Source organism: Peromyscus maniculatus, chromosome 10, assembly GCF_049852395.1.
Source record: "Peromyscus maniculatus bairdii isolate BWxNUB_F1_BW_parent chromosome 10, HU_Pman_BW_mat_3.1, whole genome shotgun sequence".
Classification (NCBI taxonomy): domain Eukaryota; kingdom Metazoa; phylum Chordata; class Mammalia; order Rodentia; family Cricetidae; genus Peromyscus; species Peromyscus maniculatus.
In genome coordinates this window covers 5,219,766-5,232,438 of record NC_134861.1, presented here as the reverse complement: position 1 = coordinate 5,232,438, position 12,673 = coordinate 5,219,766, and the positions used below count along the sequence as shown (strand labels likewise).

The 12,673-nt window shown below is 46.4% G+C and overlaps 1 protein-coding gene across 1 annotated transcript in view; it reads right to left on the bottom strand.

Annotated features, from left to right (window-relative positions):
• Letm1 (leucine zipper and EF-hand containing transmembrane protein 1) overlaps positions 1-10,832 on the bottom strand; it is a 41,638-nt gene extending 30,806 nt beyond the window's left edge. The window contains exons 1-2 of the mRNA XM_006972877.4: positions 10,430-10,832; positions 4,549-4,609 (exon numbers count right to left, since the gene is read on the bottom strand). Coding sequence (XP_006972939.1) covers positions 4,549-4,609; positions 10,430-10,508 — 140 coding nt within the window. The 5' untranslated portion in view covers positions 10,509-10,832. The remainder of the gene's footprint in view (positions 1-4,548; positions 4,610-10,429) is intronic.
• Between the last annotated feature and the right edge of the window lie 1,841 nt (positions 10,833-12,673).

Sequence of the window (12,673 nt, the reverse complement as noted above, 5' to 3'; positions counted from 1 at the left end):
GTATTGCTGGTGCTCACTAGCAATAACCAAAGGGCCAGACTATGGACCTAGCCTCCACCAGCCTATCTCCTGACTTCTTGTTTTTGCCTTTCCTCTTCTGAAAAATCACCTACCAAATAGAGTGAAACAACACCAACCAAACACAATGTTTCAACAAGAAATGTAGTGCTGGAGCTGGCAAGATGGCTCAGTGGGGAAGGGTGCTAGCCATCAAGTCTCATGATCTTAGTTCAATCCCTGGGATCCACAGGATAGGAGAGACCTGACTTCCACAGTTTGTCCTCTGATCTCCACATATGTTCCACAGGTTCATCCACATACATGTCTCCCTCCCTAAATAAATAAATAAATAGCTAAAAAAAAAAAAAAAAAGACACACACACACACTTGCTGAAGAACCAATACTGGGAGCTGGCAAGAAGGCTCAATGGGTAAAGGTGCTTGCTACTAAACTTGGAGACCTAAGTGCAATCCCTGGGACCCCTAAGGTGGAAGAAAAGAACCAACTCCCGAAAGTTGTTCTCTGACTTCCATATACACTTTGGCACATGCACGTTCATACATATAGATATGTTTGTTTTACGTATACAAATGTAAGTATGTAGAGCTATCCAGCCAGGCATGGTGGTTCACTCCTTTAATCCTAGCACTCAGGAGGGAGAGGCTGGTGGATCTCTCTGAGTGTGAGGCCAGCCTGGTCGACATAGTGAGTTCTAAGACAGCCAGGGATAGGAAGAGGAGACCTGTCTCAACAAAACAAAGCACAATAAAACCAATATCAATGTGTACCTACCCATCACAAGTCACCTCCAGGACTCAAGATTTCTTTCTTTTTAAAAAGCAAATGCCCAAAATACTTCTGAGGGTTCTGTGTATTAAACTCAGCATTCTCTTTAGGATTTATTTATTTTTATGGGTGGGTGATTGTTTGGCTGCATGTATATTTATGCATCCTGTGCATGTCAGGTGGCCACGGAAGACAAAGGAGGACAGTGGATCCTATAATACAGAGTTACAGATGGTTATGTGGGAATGGAACCCAGGTTCTCTGCAAAAATAGCAACTGCTCTTAACCAATGAGCCATCTCTCCAGCCGCAGGATTCAAGATTTCTTCCATGGGCTAGACTTGGTTGGTAAAGTACTTGCTGTGTAAGAATGAGAACCTGAATTTGGATCCCCAGTACCTACCCACGGCAAAAGCTGGGAACAGTGGTGTACACCTATAATCTCAGTTTAAGGGAGTTAGACACAGGCAGATCACTATTGCTCACTGGCTAGCCAGCCTAGCAAAATCAGTATACTCTAGATTCACTGAGAAATCCTGTTTCAAAAAATAAGGTGGAGAATGATCAAGGAAGATTCCAGCCATAATCTGAACCTGCAAATGTTGTGATGTGAAGTGGCCCAACTTTAGAATATTAACACACAGATTGGCAGCCCTCACCTGGCAAGATAACAGAAAAGGATAATGAGGGGGGAAAACACCTGGGAACTGTGTTAAAGGCCACCTTTTACCTAGCAGAAATGACACCACCTTTTCTGAAAGAAAAGGGAAAGTCTTTTTGGGGGAGTTGGGAAAGACAGGGTCTGACTATGTAGCTCTGGCTGGCCTGGAATTCATTATGTAGACCAGGCTGCCCTTGAACTCATAGAGATCTGCCTGCCTCTGCTGGGATTAAAGAAGTACATCACTATACCCAAAGGAAAAGTCTGAAGAAATCAGAGGGTGGGCAGGTAGTTTAGCAGGAGAAGATGGCTTAGTGTGAGTAAGGTCCTCAGTTCCATCCCTACTTTTGAACCCCAAATCTTGGGAGATGGGGTAGCAGGATCAAGAGTTGAAGGCTAGCCTCAGCTACAGGAGATGCTGTTTAAAAAACAAAACAAAACAAAACAAAAGCCAGGTGGTGGTGGCACACGCCTTAATCCCAGCACTCGGGAGGCAGAGGCAGGTGGATCTCTATGAGTTTGAGACCAGCCTGGTCTACAGAGTGAGTTCCAGGACAGCCAGGGCTACACAGAGAAATCCTGTCTCAAAACAAAACAAAACCACAAACAAACAAACATGAAAGAGTGAAAGAAGCTCTGTACAGATATTAATGCCATTATTGGCACAAAGAAGATTCCATGACCAGGGTCTTGAGACTATCCAGAGAGAAATCTAATGAACAGCTCACCCAACAGGTACATGGTGGGAGCCCACACACAAGGACTCTTTCAGTAGCTGTGTGGGGATCTGACCAAACGATGTGTATGCAGTAGCCATCCAGCCGCAGAAATGTTGCTGTGTCTGGCAGCCTGCAGGCCTCCCTCTTCATCCCAGCATTCCACCAGGCATCAAGCCAAATGTGCTTTAGCAGAAACCAAGTCTTCACAAATGACTTGTCTTTATTTTAGGAATTAAATCTGTCACAAGAAGCACCACTGGTTCTATTTCAGAGCTGAGTAATTAGTTAACACCAAACCTCCAGAAATGAGAAGCTGAAAAGACAGGGACATGCACAGAGGGTAGCACTGGCTTCCTGCTCTCCCAGAGGAAGGGACAGACACATGCAAGTGGAAGATCAACCCCATTTCAGGGATCTGTGCTGACAGCCAAGGGTATCTCCTGCCCTGTCCTTAAGGTAAGACAGGGCTGAGGTAGAAACTTGGGCTGCAGGACATAGTGCAAGAAGCACAGCAACCCAGAGGGACATCCAAGTCTACATACAACAGGGAGTGTGGGTGTCGCTTTCTTCAAGAAGCTCAGTGAAACTGGCCTTCCAACACCACCAAAGCCTCACCTGAGATGCTGCCAACATCTCATAGGTACTGTCATCCCCTAGGCTGTAGGTACCAAATGGAATAGCTAAATGCACCATACTCACTATGCATTCAGAGCGAGGTGAGGGGCATACTGTGAGCATCCCTGAGGCAGGTACCTGTTGTGGAATAATGTTTTTGTGCATTGTGAAGATGTATCACTTGGAATGGTTTAATAAAAAGCTGAATGGCCAATAGCTAGGTGTGGTGGTATTGTGTTCCCCAAAATATTGTGCTCTGTTTAATATTGTGGGGTCAGAGAAGAGAACAGCCACAATATTAAACAGAGGATAGACAGTGGTAGCACACGCCTTTAATCCTAGCATTCCAGAGGCAGAAATTCCTCTGGATCTCTGTGAGTTCAAGGCCACATTGGAAACAGCCAGGCATGGTGACTCAAGGCTTTAATCTCAGAAAGTAAGCTTTTAATCCCAGGGAGTGAGGCAGAAAGCAGAAAGATATATAAGGCATGAGGACCAGAAACTAGAAGCATTTGGCTGGTTAAGCATTCAGGCTTCTAGCAACAGTTCAGCTAAGGTCCATTTGGATATGAGAACTCAGAGGCTTCTAGTCTGAGGAAACAGGATCAGCTGAGGAACTGGCAAGGTGAGGAAGCTGTGGCTTGTTCTGCTTCTCTGATTTTCCATCATCCACCCCAATAACTGGCCTCAGGTTTGATTTTATTAATAAGACCTTCTAAGATTCCTGCTATAGCTAGGCAGGAATTTCAGGGTAGAAAGGATGCTGGGAAGAAGACAGGAGACACCAGGACACAGAGCAAACAGCATGGGCATTACAAAGTAAAGGTAACTGAGCCACATAAAAAAACATAGATGAAAAGATATAAGCAGGGCAGTGGTGGCACACGCCTTTAATCCCAGCACTCGGGAGGCAGAGCCAGGTGGATCTCTGTGAGTTCCAGGAAAGGCGCAAAGCTACACACAGAAACCCTGTCTTGAAAAACGGAAAAAAAAAAAAAAAAAAAGATATAGGTTAATTTAAGTTACAAGACCTAGTCAGGTACAAGCCTAAGCTATTGGATAAGCTTTCATAATTAATAATAAGTCTCCATGTCATGATTTGGGAGCTGGCTGGTGGAACAGAGAAAGACTAGCTACAGGTAGCCTTGGAAGACCAAAATATTCAAGGGAGGGTCTGCCTTGTCATGGACAGATCCCAACACTCCCAATACGGCCACAAGCAGCTGAAAAGAATTAGGCAAGATTCTATGGAAAGCCACTAAAAAGCTCAGCTGTGTGAGCATGGGACGATTAGTCATACTAAGTTGGCAAAACTATAATGATAATTACATCAAAAACCAGATATATAAGTAAAAACATCAGGTTGGGCATGTTGGGGCACATGTGTAATTCCAGAAACAGGAAGGCTGAGCAGTATGGTTGTTAAAAATTCAAGGCCAGTCTGAGCTACATATCCTATATATACAGACCCTGTCTCACAAACAAAAACCAAACCCAAACTAACCAGACAAAAGCAACTTCCAAAAGAGAAGTACACCAATATGCTGGTAGTATACATAACTGGGTACTTGGATTTTGAGTACTTATTCTTTTAAAATTCACCAACACTATATGATCATAACCATCAAAGTAAACAGATGAAGATTTAAAAGAAACAGAAACGGAATAAAGAAGCTGTCAGTTCCGGACAAAGTGAAAGTCCAGGTGCATGGCTAACAGCCTCAAGCAGACATGCGCAGTGACACACTCAGTGATGGGCTTACTTACTCATGGCTTATCAACCTCACGGTCCTGGTACAACTGAGACAAGCTCCATCCCTCAGATTACCTACGACAGAAACAAAGAAAAGTAAGCAATCAGGTGTCAACCAGGCATCTTTGAAGGTCTGAATGGAGCCCCTACCAGTAAGTTTCTGGAGAACTGTTGTACATGAAGGAGGGCTTCAGAGCATGGTGGAACAGAGCATCTAATCTCTCCAGTTTGGAAACTGGGTCTCAGGCTAAGCCCCAGGGAAGGGACACTGAAGGCCCATGGGCTCCTCCCATTGTGGGGCCCCTCCCAACTAGCTGGAGTTGGTGTAGGTAGGCAGGGGGAAGGGCCACTGACTCCTAGCAAACACATAGCCCTACAGACCAAACACTTCCAAGGGACAAGGGATAAGAACTACTGGTAAAACAAATACCAAGAAGCCCCTACAAGGCCAGCAAGATGGCTCAGTGGATTAAAGCACTTTCCACCAAGACCTGAGTTTAATTCCAGAGCCCACCAGTTAGGAGAAATAACTCCTAACAAGTTGTCTTCTGATCTTCATAAGCATGCTGTGGCATGTTCAGACACACACACACACACACACACACACACACACACACACACACACACACACAAAATAAATGTAATTAAAGCAGAATTTTTATTATTATTTGTTTTGTTTTTTGAGACAGGGTTTCTTTGTGTAGCCCTGGCTGTCCTAGAATGCTCTTTAGACCAGGGTGGCCTCGAGATCTGCCTGACTCTGCCTCCTGCGTACTGGATAAAAATTGTGTCACCGGGTGGCCGTGGTGCATGCCTTTAATCCCAGAACTCTAGAGGCAGAGCCAGGAGGATCTCTGTGAGTTCAAGGCCAGCTGGTCTACAAAGCGAAATCCCAGACAGGCACCAAAACTACACAGAGAAACCCTGTCTCAGAAAAAGAAAGAAAGGAAGGAAGGGAAGGAGGGAGGGAGGGAGGAAGAAAGAGCGTGTCATCACTGCCTAGCAAAGCAAAATTTTTAAAAGAAGCCATTTATGGAAAAACAATAGTGATGAACAATAGAATATACTTTGGATGCTTTTCCTAATCTACTCTAATTCTCCTAACACATAAAGTTGAGAGATCATTCATATCACTGTTGTGTGAAGCAGGAAGGAGGTGGAGAAAACAGGCTCTCTGTACAGTGGGAACCAGAGGTACCATTCTCAGCAGGAGCCAGGTGGCCCATGTAGAGGTCAGGCAATAGCAAGGGATAGCAAGGCAGTAGGTGACAGCCTGGCCCAATCTTCCAAGCAGCGGGAGTAGCAGTAACAGCATCCATTTACCATTTTATGTCAGGAGGGAGCTGTAGGCAGAAGTTTCTGTCCAACCAGTAACTCCCAAATACCCAGCAGGTGCTTCCCAAATGATTGACTTGGAGGCTTAATATTACTTATAAATGCTCGGCCAGTAGTTCAGGCTTATTACTAACTAGCTCTTACACTTAAATTAACCCACAATTCTTATCTATGTTTAGCCATGTGGCTTGGTATCTTTTCTCAGTATGGTATTCTCATCTTGCTTTCCTCTGTGTCTGGCTGGTGACTCCCAACTCCGCCCTTCCTCTTTCCAGCATTCTTAGTTTGGTTGTCCCGCCTATACTTCCTGCCTGGCTACTAGACAATCAGCTTACGGTCCCTGCTATTAGGTAACATTTTACCCTTCTCAGGTCTCTGATGGAGTTCAAGACTAGATAGTTATAGTTTTCCTTGTTACCAGACTCAGAAAAGAAACTCACTGAAGAGGTGTAAAGTGTCTAAGGTTGAGAGACATAAAAAGATAGTTTTGGGTTGGTAATACAAGTTAGGATAGAAAGTGAATTAGGTAAAATACTTTGGATTCACCAAGATAGAACAGATAATGGAGTATTTTTCTCTGAATGTGTCAAATGCTAATGGGCTTGACATTGTTAATGTAATTATTGCCTGTATATATTTGTATGTAGTTATTGTACTTATTGTATATAGTTCCCCCGCCCCCCCAGACTGGGTTTCCCTGTGTAGCTTTTCGCCTTTCCTGGATCTCGCTCTATAGACCAGGCTGGCCTCGAACTCACAAAGATCTGCCTGGCTCTGCCTCCCAAGTGCTGGGATTAAAGGCGTGCACCAGCTGTATATAGATAGTTTTTCTATGTTAGTTAAAACTTCACTTTTTATTTTAGACAAAAAAGGGGGAAAATGTTGTATGATATTTTGTTTGTGTTCTGACAAGTAAAGCTTGCCTGGATATCAGAGGGTGGAGGTAGCCACTGGTTAACCATAGAGACCAGGCAGTGGTGGCACACACTTTTAATCCCAACACTTGGGAGGAAGAAGCAAGAAGATCAGTAGTTCAAGCCCACTGAAAGAGAACCTGAGCAGTGGTGGTTCATGCCTTTAATCCCAGCACTAGGGAGGTGGAGACAGGATCTTGGGTGCCCCATTCAGTCTGAGGATTCATAGAGATGGTACTGCCCATTCTGAGATTTTGGAGAGGTAAGAAGTCTCTAGTGGCTGGCTGCTCTGCTTCTCTGCTCTTTCAGCTTTCACCCTAATATCGGACCCTGGGTTTTTATTTAATAAGACTAATTAGGATAGTGCTTCAGGAAGCTCTTCTGGCTCTATGGGGAAGGAGTCACATTTAGGGTCTGGCAGAACCTGGAAAACTCTGGTTCCTTTACTACTATTCACAATTCATAACAAAGATATTGGCTACATTGTTTTTATAAAATCATCTGTTTTTAAATTTTATTTTTGCATTTATTTATTCTATGTGCACCCATTCAGAGGTCAGAGGGGACAACTTGCAAGATTTGGTTCTGTCCTTCCACCAGTGTGGGTCCTGGGGTTGGAACTCAGGTCAGAAAAGAACCTGAACCATCTAGCTGGCCCTCAGCTACATTCTACAAGCAACAAGTGTTACATTTTAAGCACAGACCAGGGCCACCCAAACCTTTCCAGACTCTTAATCCAAAGAGGCCCAGAACTTCCCCTCTGCCTCTTCCATTCCTACTTCTACAGGATTGGCTCAGAAACAACCCCATAGCACCCAGAAGACAGCCTAGGTAGATCATACTCTTCATTTCTATCCTACTCGCTCCCTCCCTGGGTTCTCCCCAAAATAAACCTGAGGGCTGTTCCTGCTTCACTGTCAAAGCCATCCAGAGTGATAGGCTCACAGGTCCATATTTCACTACAGCTGCCCAGGCTGCCTGCATTGCTGCTGTCTGTAAATTTGAGGTTTGGTCTAAAGAGATAGCTCAGCAGTTAAAAGTACTTGCTGCTCTTGCAGAGGACTTGGGTTCAGTTCCCACTACTCATATTGGCTGGCTCATAATTCCTGTAACTCCAGTGCTATGACTGCTTCTGGTCTTTATGGGCACCTTCACCCATACAGTATACACACTCATACAGAAACACAAGTACACACACATTTTTTAAATCTAAAATAAGTGGGTTTTTTTTTTTAATTTTATGTGCATTCGTGTTTTGCCTGCATGTATGTCTGTATGAAGGTGTCAGATCTTGGAGTTACAGACAGCTGTGAGCTGCCATGTGGGTGCTGTGAATTGAACCCAAATCCTCTGGAAGAGCCGTCAGCGCTCTTAACCACTGAGCCATCTCTCCAGCCTTTGAAGGGTTCTTGGAACCTCTTGGTTTTGATAATTTGCTAGAACAACTCACAGAACCCAGCAGAGTATTCTAATCATTGCCACAGTTTACCACAAAGGATACAAGCAAGTAGCCAAAGAGACATGGTCATAACCAGTAGAGTCCTGAGCAACCCAGGTTCTGCAGAATTCTTTCCTCTAGTCCATTGACTACTCTAATCTCCACATCCCTGGATGTTAGGCTTAAACCCCAGCCCTCTAATCTCATTACAGCAGGCACCTACCTAGGCCTACTCCCCACTTCATTTCAGTAACAAACCCAGCCGGGGGTGGTAGCACAGGCATTTCATCCCAGCACTCAGGAGGCAGTGGCAGTCAGACCTCTTAGTTTGAGACCAGCCTGGTCTACAGAGTGAGTTCCAGGACAGCTAAGGACTACATAGAGAAGCCGTGTCTCGGGGGTGGGGAGAAGAGTAACAAACCCATTGCTATTCATCACTCCGAAAGCTTTAGGAGCCCAGTGTCAGGAACAGGGATAAAGACCGAATATCTTCCCCTGCTTTACCTGTTCTCTAAAGACTTTAACATCCTTCCAAGTCCTCTCTGACCTTCATGCAAAGCCTCCAGGTCTGTGCACCATGCAGCTGTCAACAGTCTCACTCCAAGCCAGTCTTCTTTTGTTTTCCTGAGCCTTGACTAGTCCTCACAGGTTTACAAAACAGCGCTGTGGGCTGGATGCTTCCCTCTCACACACTCCAGGATCTGTCAGCCCCACTTCTACATACCAAGTCACTTCCTTTCACAGAGAACAGCATAGAAAGGCTAAGGGGAAGGGAAGAGACTCCATAGTAGAACCCTGACAAGCACACTTGAGCCCAGGAACCAGGTCAACATCAACCATGAGTTTCCCTTAACTGCAGAGAGAGCCTTGGCACCATGTGATGAAAGCACACAATCTGCGGCCTTCCACCCCAGAACTCACCGGCAAAAAACACCAAAAGAGACATCCCACAACACACCGCACTGAAGTACTGATCAAAACTGTCACAGTCATGGAGAACAAAGGAAATCTGAGAAACTGTTATAATTTGAAGAGTCATAAGGACTAACTAATGCAATGTGGTGTCTTGGAAGAAGACAAAGAAACGGAAAGAGAACATCAGAATAAAGTATGTCACACAAAAGTACGGAATAAGGTGGGTATTCAAGAGTAAAGAGAATCTGGGTACATGTTGGCCTCAGTTTATTCACTAGGACTAAAAACTCAGATGTCTGTCTTATGCCTATTGCCTGTGCCAGCACATCATTCCAGTGAGTGCAGGGACCTGCTACTATTGGTTCCACAGTTAAACAGCTGACTAACTCACTGTCAGGGAAGCAGTATTTCTGTTCAAAGGGCGATGGTTAACTCCAGAAAACATTCTTATGTCTGGAATAATAAGAACACACACACACCAAACAAAACAAAACAAAACAAAACAAAAAACAGCTAATTTTTAAGCCATAAACAGGCCACAGAAATTAGAAAGGGCATTAGTACTTTACAGCATCTTGAACAAGTTAACAGGTAGCCAGCTCTTATAGAAGAGGCAGCTTGAAAAACCGCTCCAAATCTTTCCACTGATCATAACTGGCTTTGTTGCTATTTGTGTGTGTGTGTGTAGCTTGGCCTAAAATTCGAAATGTAGACCAGGCTGGCCCGGAACTCAGAGATTCACCCGCCTGTGACTCCAGAGTGCTGGGATTAAAGGCGTGTGCTACCACGCCTGGCTCCACACCACGCCTATACTCTTAAGGTGACAGGAACTTTGTTTCTGCCAGTAAATCACAAATTCTCACAGACCAAGTTTCATCCTTACCGTAACTTACAAGCCGGACACATTTAAGGTTTTCTTAGAAACCCCAGTCAGCGGCCACCCCAACCCAGGGAGCGGCCCACTGTGTTGGCATCACCCAAAACCCAATCTCCCTGTCCCGGAGTTCTGGCTTCCAGGCCTGAGCTGGCCAAAGGGCACGCCTGGGCTCGGTTCATCATCAAGGGGAGCGCCAGGGCAGCCACAGCCCTAAGGAACTTTCCCAACGCCTCTGTCGGTAGCGGTGACCTGCGGCGACCAGGGCAACTAAGGTCACAGCGAAGCTGCCCAGCCCAGGCGACACAGAGCAGCCGGGTGCTTGTCATCGCCGCGCTGCCTCGGGGCATGGGGTGTGTGGGTGTCCCGCGCAAGTCCCTGGCCACCCACAACAGGTCCGGTGCACGGCGGCCGCTTACCCCGCGGGGAGGCGGCGCGGGGCGCCGCGAGGCGGGCAGGGCCCCGGCCGCGGCAGCTCCTGAGCAAGATGGACGCCATGCGTCCGCCGCGGCGGCGTTCTACGGCTGCCTCCGCTTCCTCGGCAGCTCCTCGCCGTCCCGGCGCCCGGGCCCGGCCCGCGCAGGCGATTGACGGCAGTGGTTGGCTCCGGCAGCCGGCGCTCAGCTCAGGATCCTGGTACCGGTAGCGGCCATGTCCCGGCACAGACGTCCCGAGGCGCGGGGCGGGGCTGGCCAGGCCGGCGACGCTCCCATTGGCCCCAAGGCCCCCGCCTTGGCTAGGTGAGGGCCGAGCCCGCGCCACAGACTACCAATCCCAGTGTGCAACGGGCGGCCAGCTCCCGGACTAGCTGTCCCAGTGTGCACCCGGGTGGCGCTCTTCCCCGGACTATGAGCGTTCGTCCAGGCGCCTCCTTGAGGGATGAGCTGCATGCGGTTTCTTGCTGAGCTCAGGAGTTAGTCTTGCAGGTTCGCAGCACCGAGCCTCGGAGACTCGGAGATTGGTCTGCTGGCGCAGTAGCGGCAGAAGAAACGGCTTCTAGCTTCCTTGCAACTAGGCGTAGCAAATGGCTCGAGGGACTTTGAGGAAGGGTAGACTGGGAGCAGAACGCTCTCCTCGGACAGGGCGACAGGCTCTGGGAAAGAGGCAGTGCTTGCTGGTCCTAGCTCCTTGATTTAAGGCTAGGCCAGCAACCAGGCTTTGGTTCTCTTCAGAATGCTTTTCCCATTCTTGTTCTGTTCCTGTGATGTGAACTCAGCATTGTAGATTAGGGTCCTCAGTATGAACTTAGTGCATTTGTTCTCTGGATGCAAGCAAGTCCTAATGCTTGACTAGTATCCCAGCACAGCCCATTGGGAAGGAGTAACCTAACTGGTCATTTTTCTGAACTAGAACATAAGAATTAAGCCTGCGTGGACCAGATTTCCCATCTCAGAACTCAGGTGAGACTCTCTAAAGATGTCTGGAAGCTCTCCTGTGCACTAGGTAGTGTGCATTGTGGACATCAGATACAGAGTTGAATCAAGTATAGGGATGCCAGTTTGACATAAAGATAAGAACACTTGCTGGACAAGAAAAGCATCATTTGGCTTTGACTATAAAGAATAATCTACTGATAAAATTTTACCCCACACAAAGTTCCTTATCCTGTCCTATAAATCCCCCAACCCCCTGCACTTGGATGACTGTTGTGGGATATTTGTACACTGTGTGAAGATGTATTTGCTGTGATTGGTCTAGTAAAAAGCTGAATGTCCAAAAGCTAGGCAGGAGGTATAGGCATGATTTCTGGGGAGAGAAAGGAAGAGGAAGAAAAGTCTAGACATGCGGTAGAACAGGAGATGCAGAAAGGAAACAGGAGGTACAAGAAGGAAGAGTGATGTAACAAGTCTTTCTCTGTCCCACCAGCTAGCTCCCAAAAAAATGACATGGAGACTTATTAGTTATGAAAGCTCAGCCTACAGCTTAGGCTTGTGCCTAACTAGTGCTTATAACTTAAATTAACCAGTTTCTATGGACTATGTTTTGCCTCGTGGCTTTTTACCTTTCTTTCATTCTGTATGTCCAACTACCTCTGTGTCTTCTTTGGCCTCTCTGTCATGTGCCTAGATTCATCCTGAGTTCCTCCGCTTTTCCTGGAAGTCCTGCCTGTCTCTCCTGCCTAGCTACTGTCCATTCAGCTTTTTATTACACCAACCATAGCAATATTGCTTCACACAGTGTACAAATATTCCACAATAGAGAGGTAAAAACGTGATAGAACATAGATTAATATAATGGGTTAATTTAAGTTATAAGAGCTAGTTAGGCGGGGCTGGAGAGATGGCTCAGCGGTTAAGAGCACTAGCTGCTCTTCCAGAGGTCCTGAGTTCAATTCCCAGCAACCACATGGTGGCTCACAACCATCTGTAATGAGATCTGGTGCCCTCTTCTGGCCTGCAGACATACATGCAGACAGAACACTGTATACATAATAAATAAATAAATATTAGAAAAAAAAAAAAAAGAGCTAGTTAGGGCCAGGCGGTGGTGGCGAATGCCTTTAATCCCAGCACTTGGGAGGCAGAGCCAGACGGAGTTCGAGGCCAGCCTAGACTACCAAGTGAGTTCCAGGAAAGGCGCAAAGCTACACAGAGAAACCCTGAAGAGCTAGTTAGGAACAAGCCTAAGCTATAGGCCAAGCTTTCATAATTAATAAGAAACTC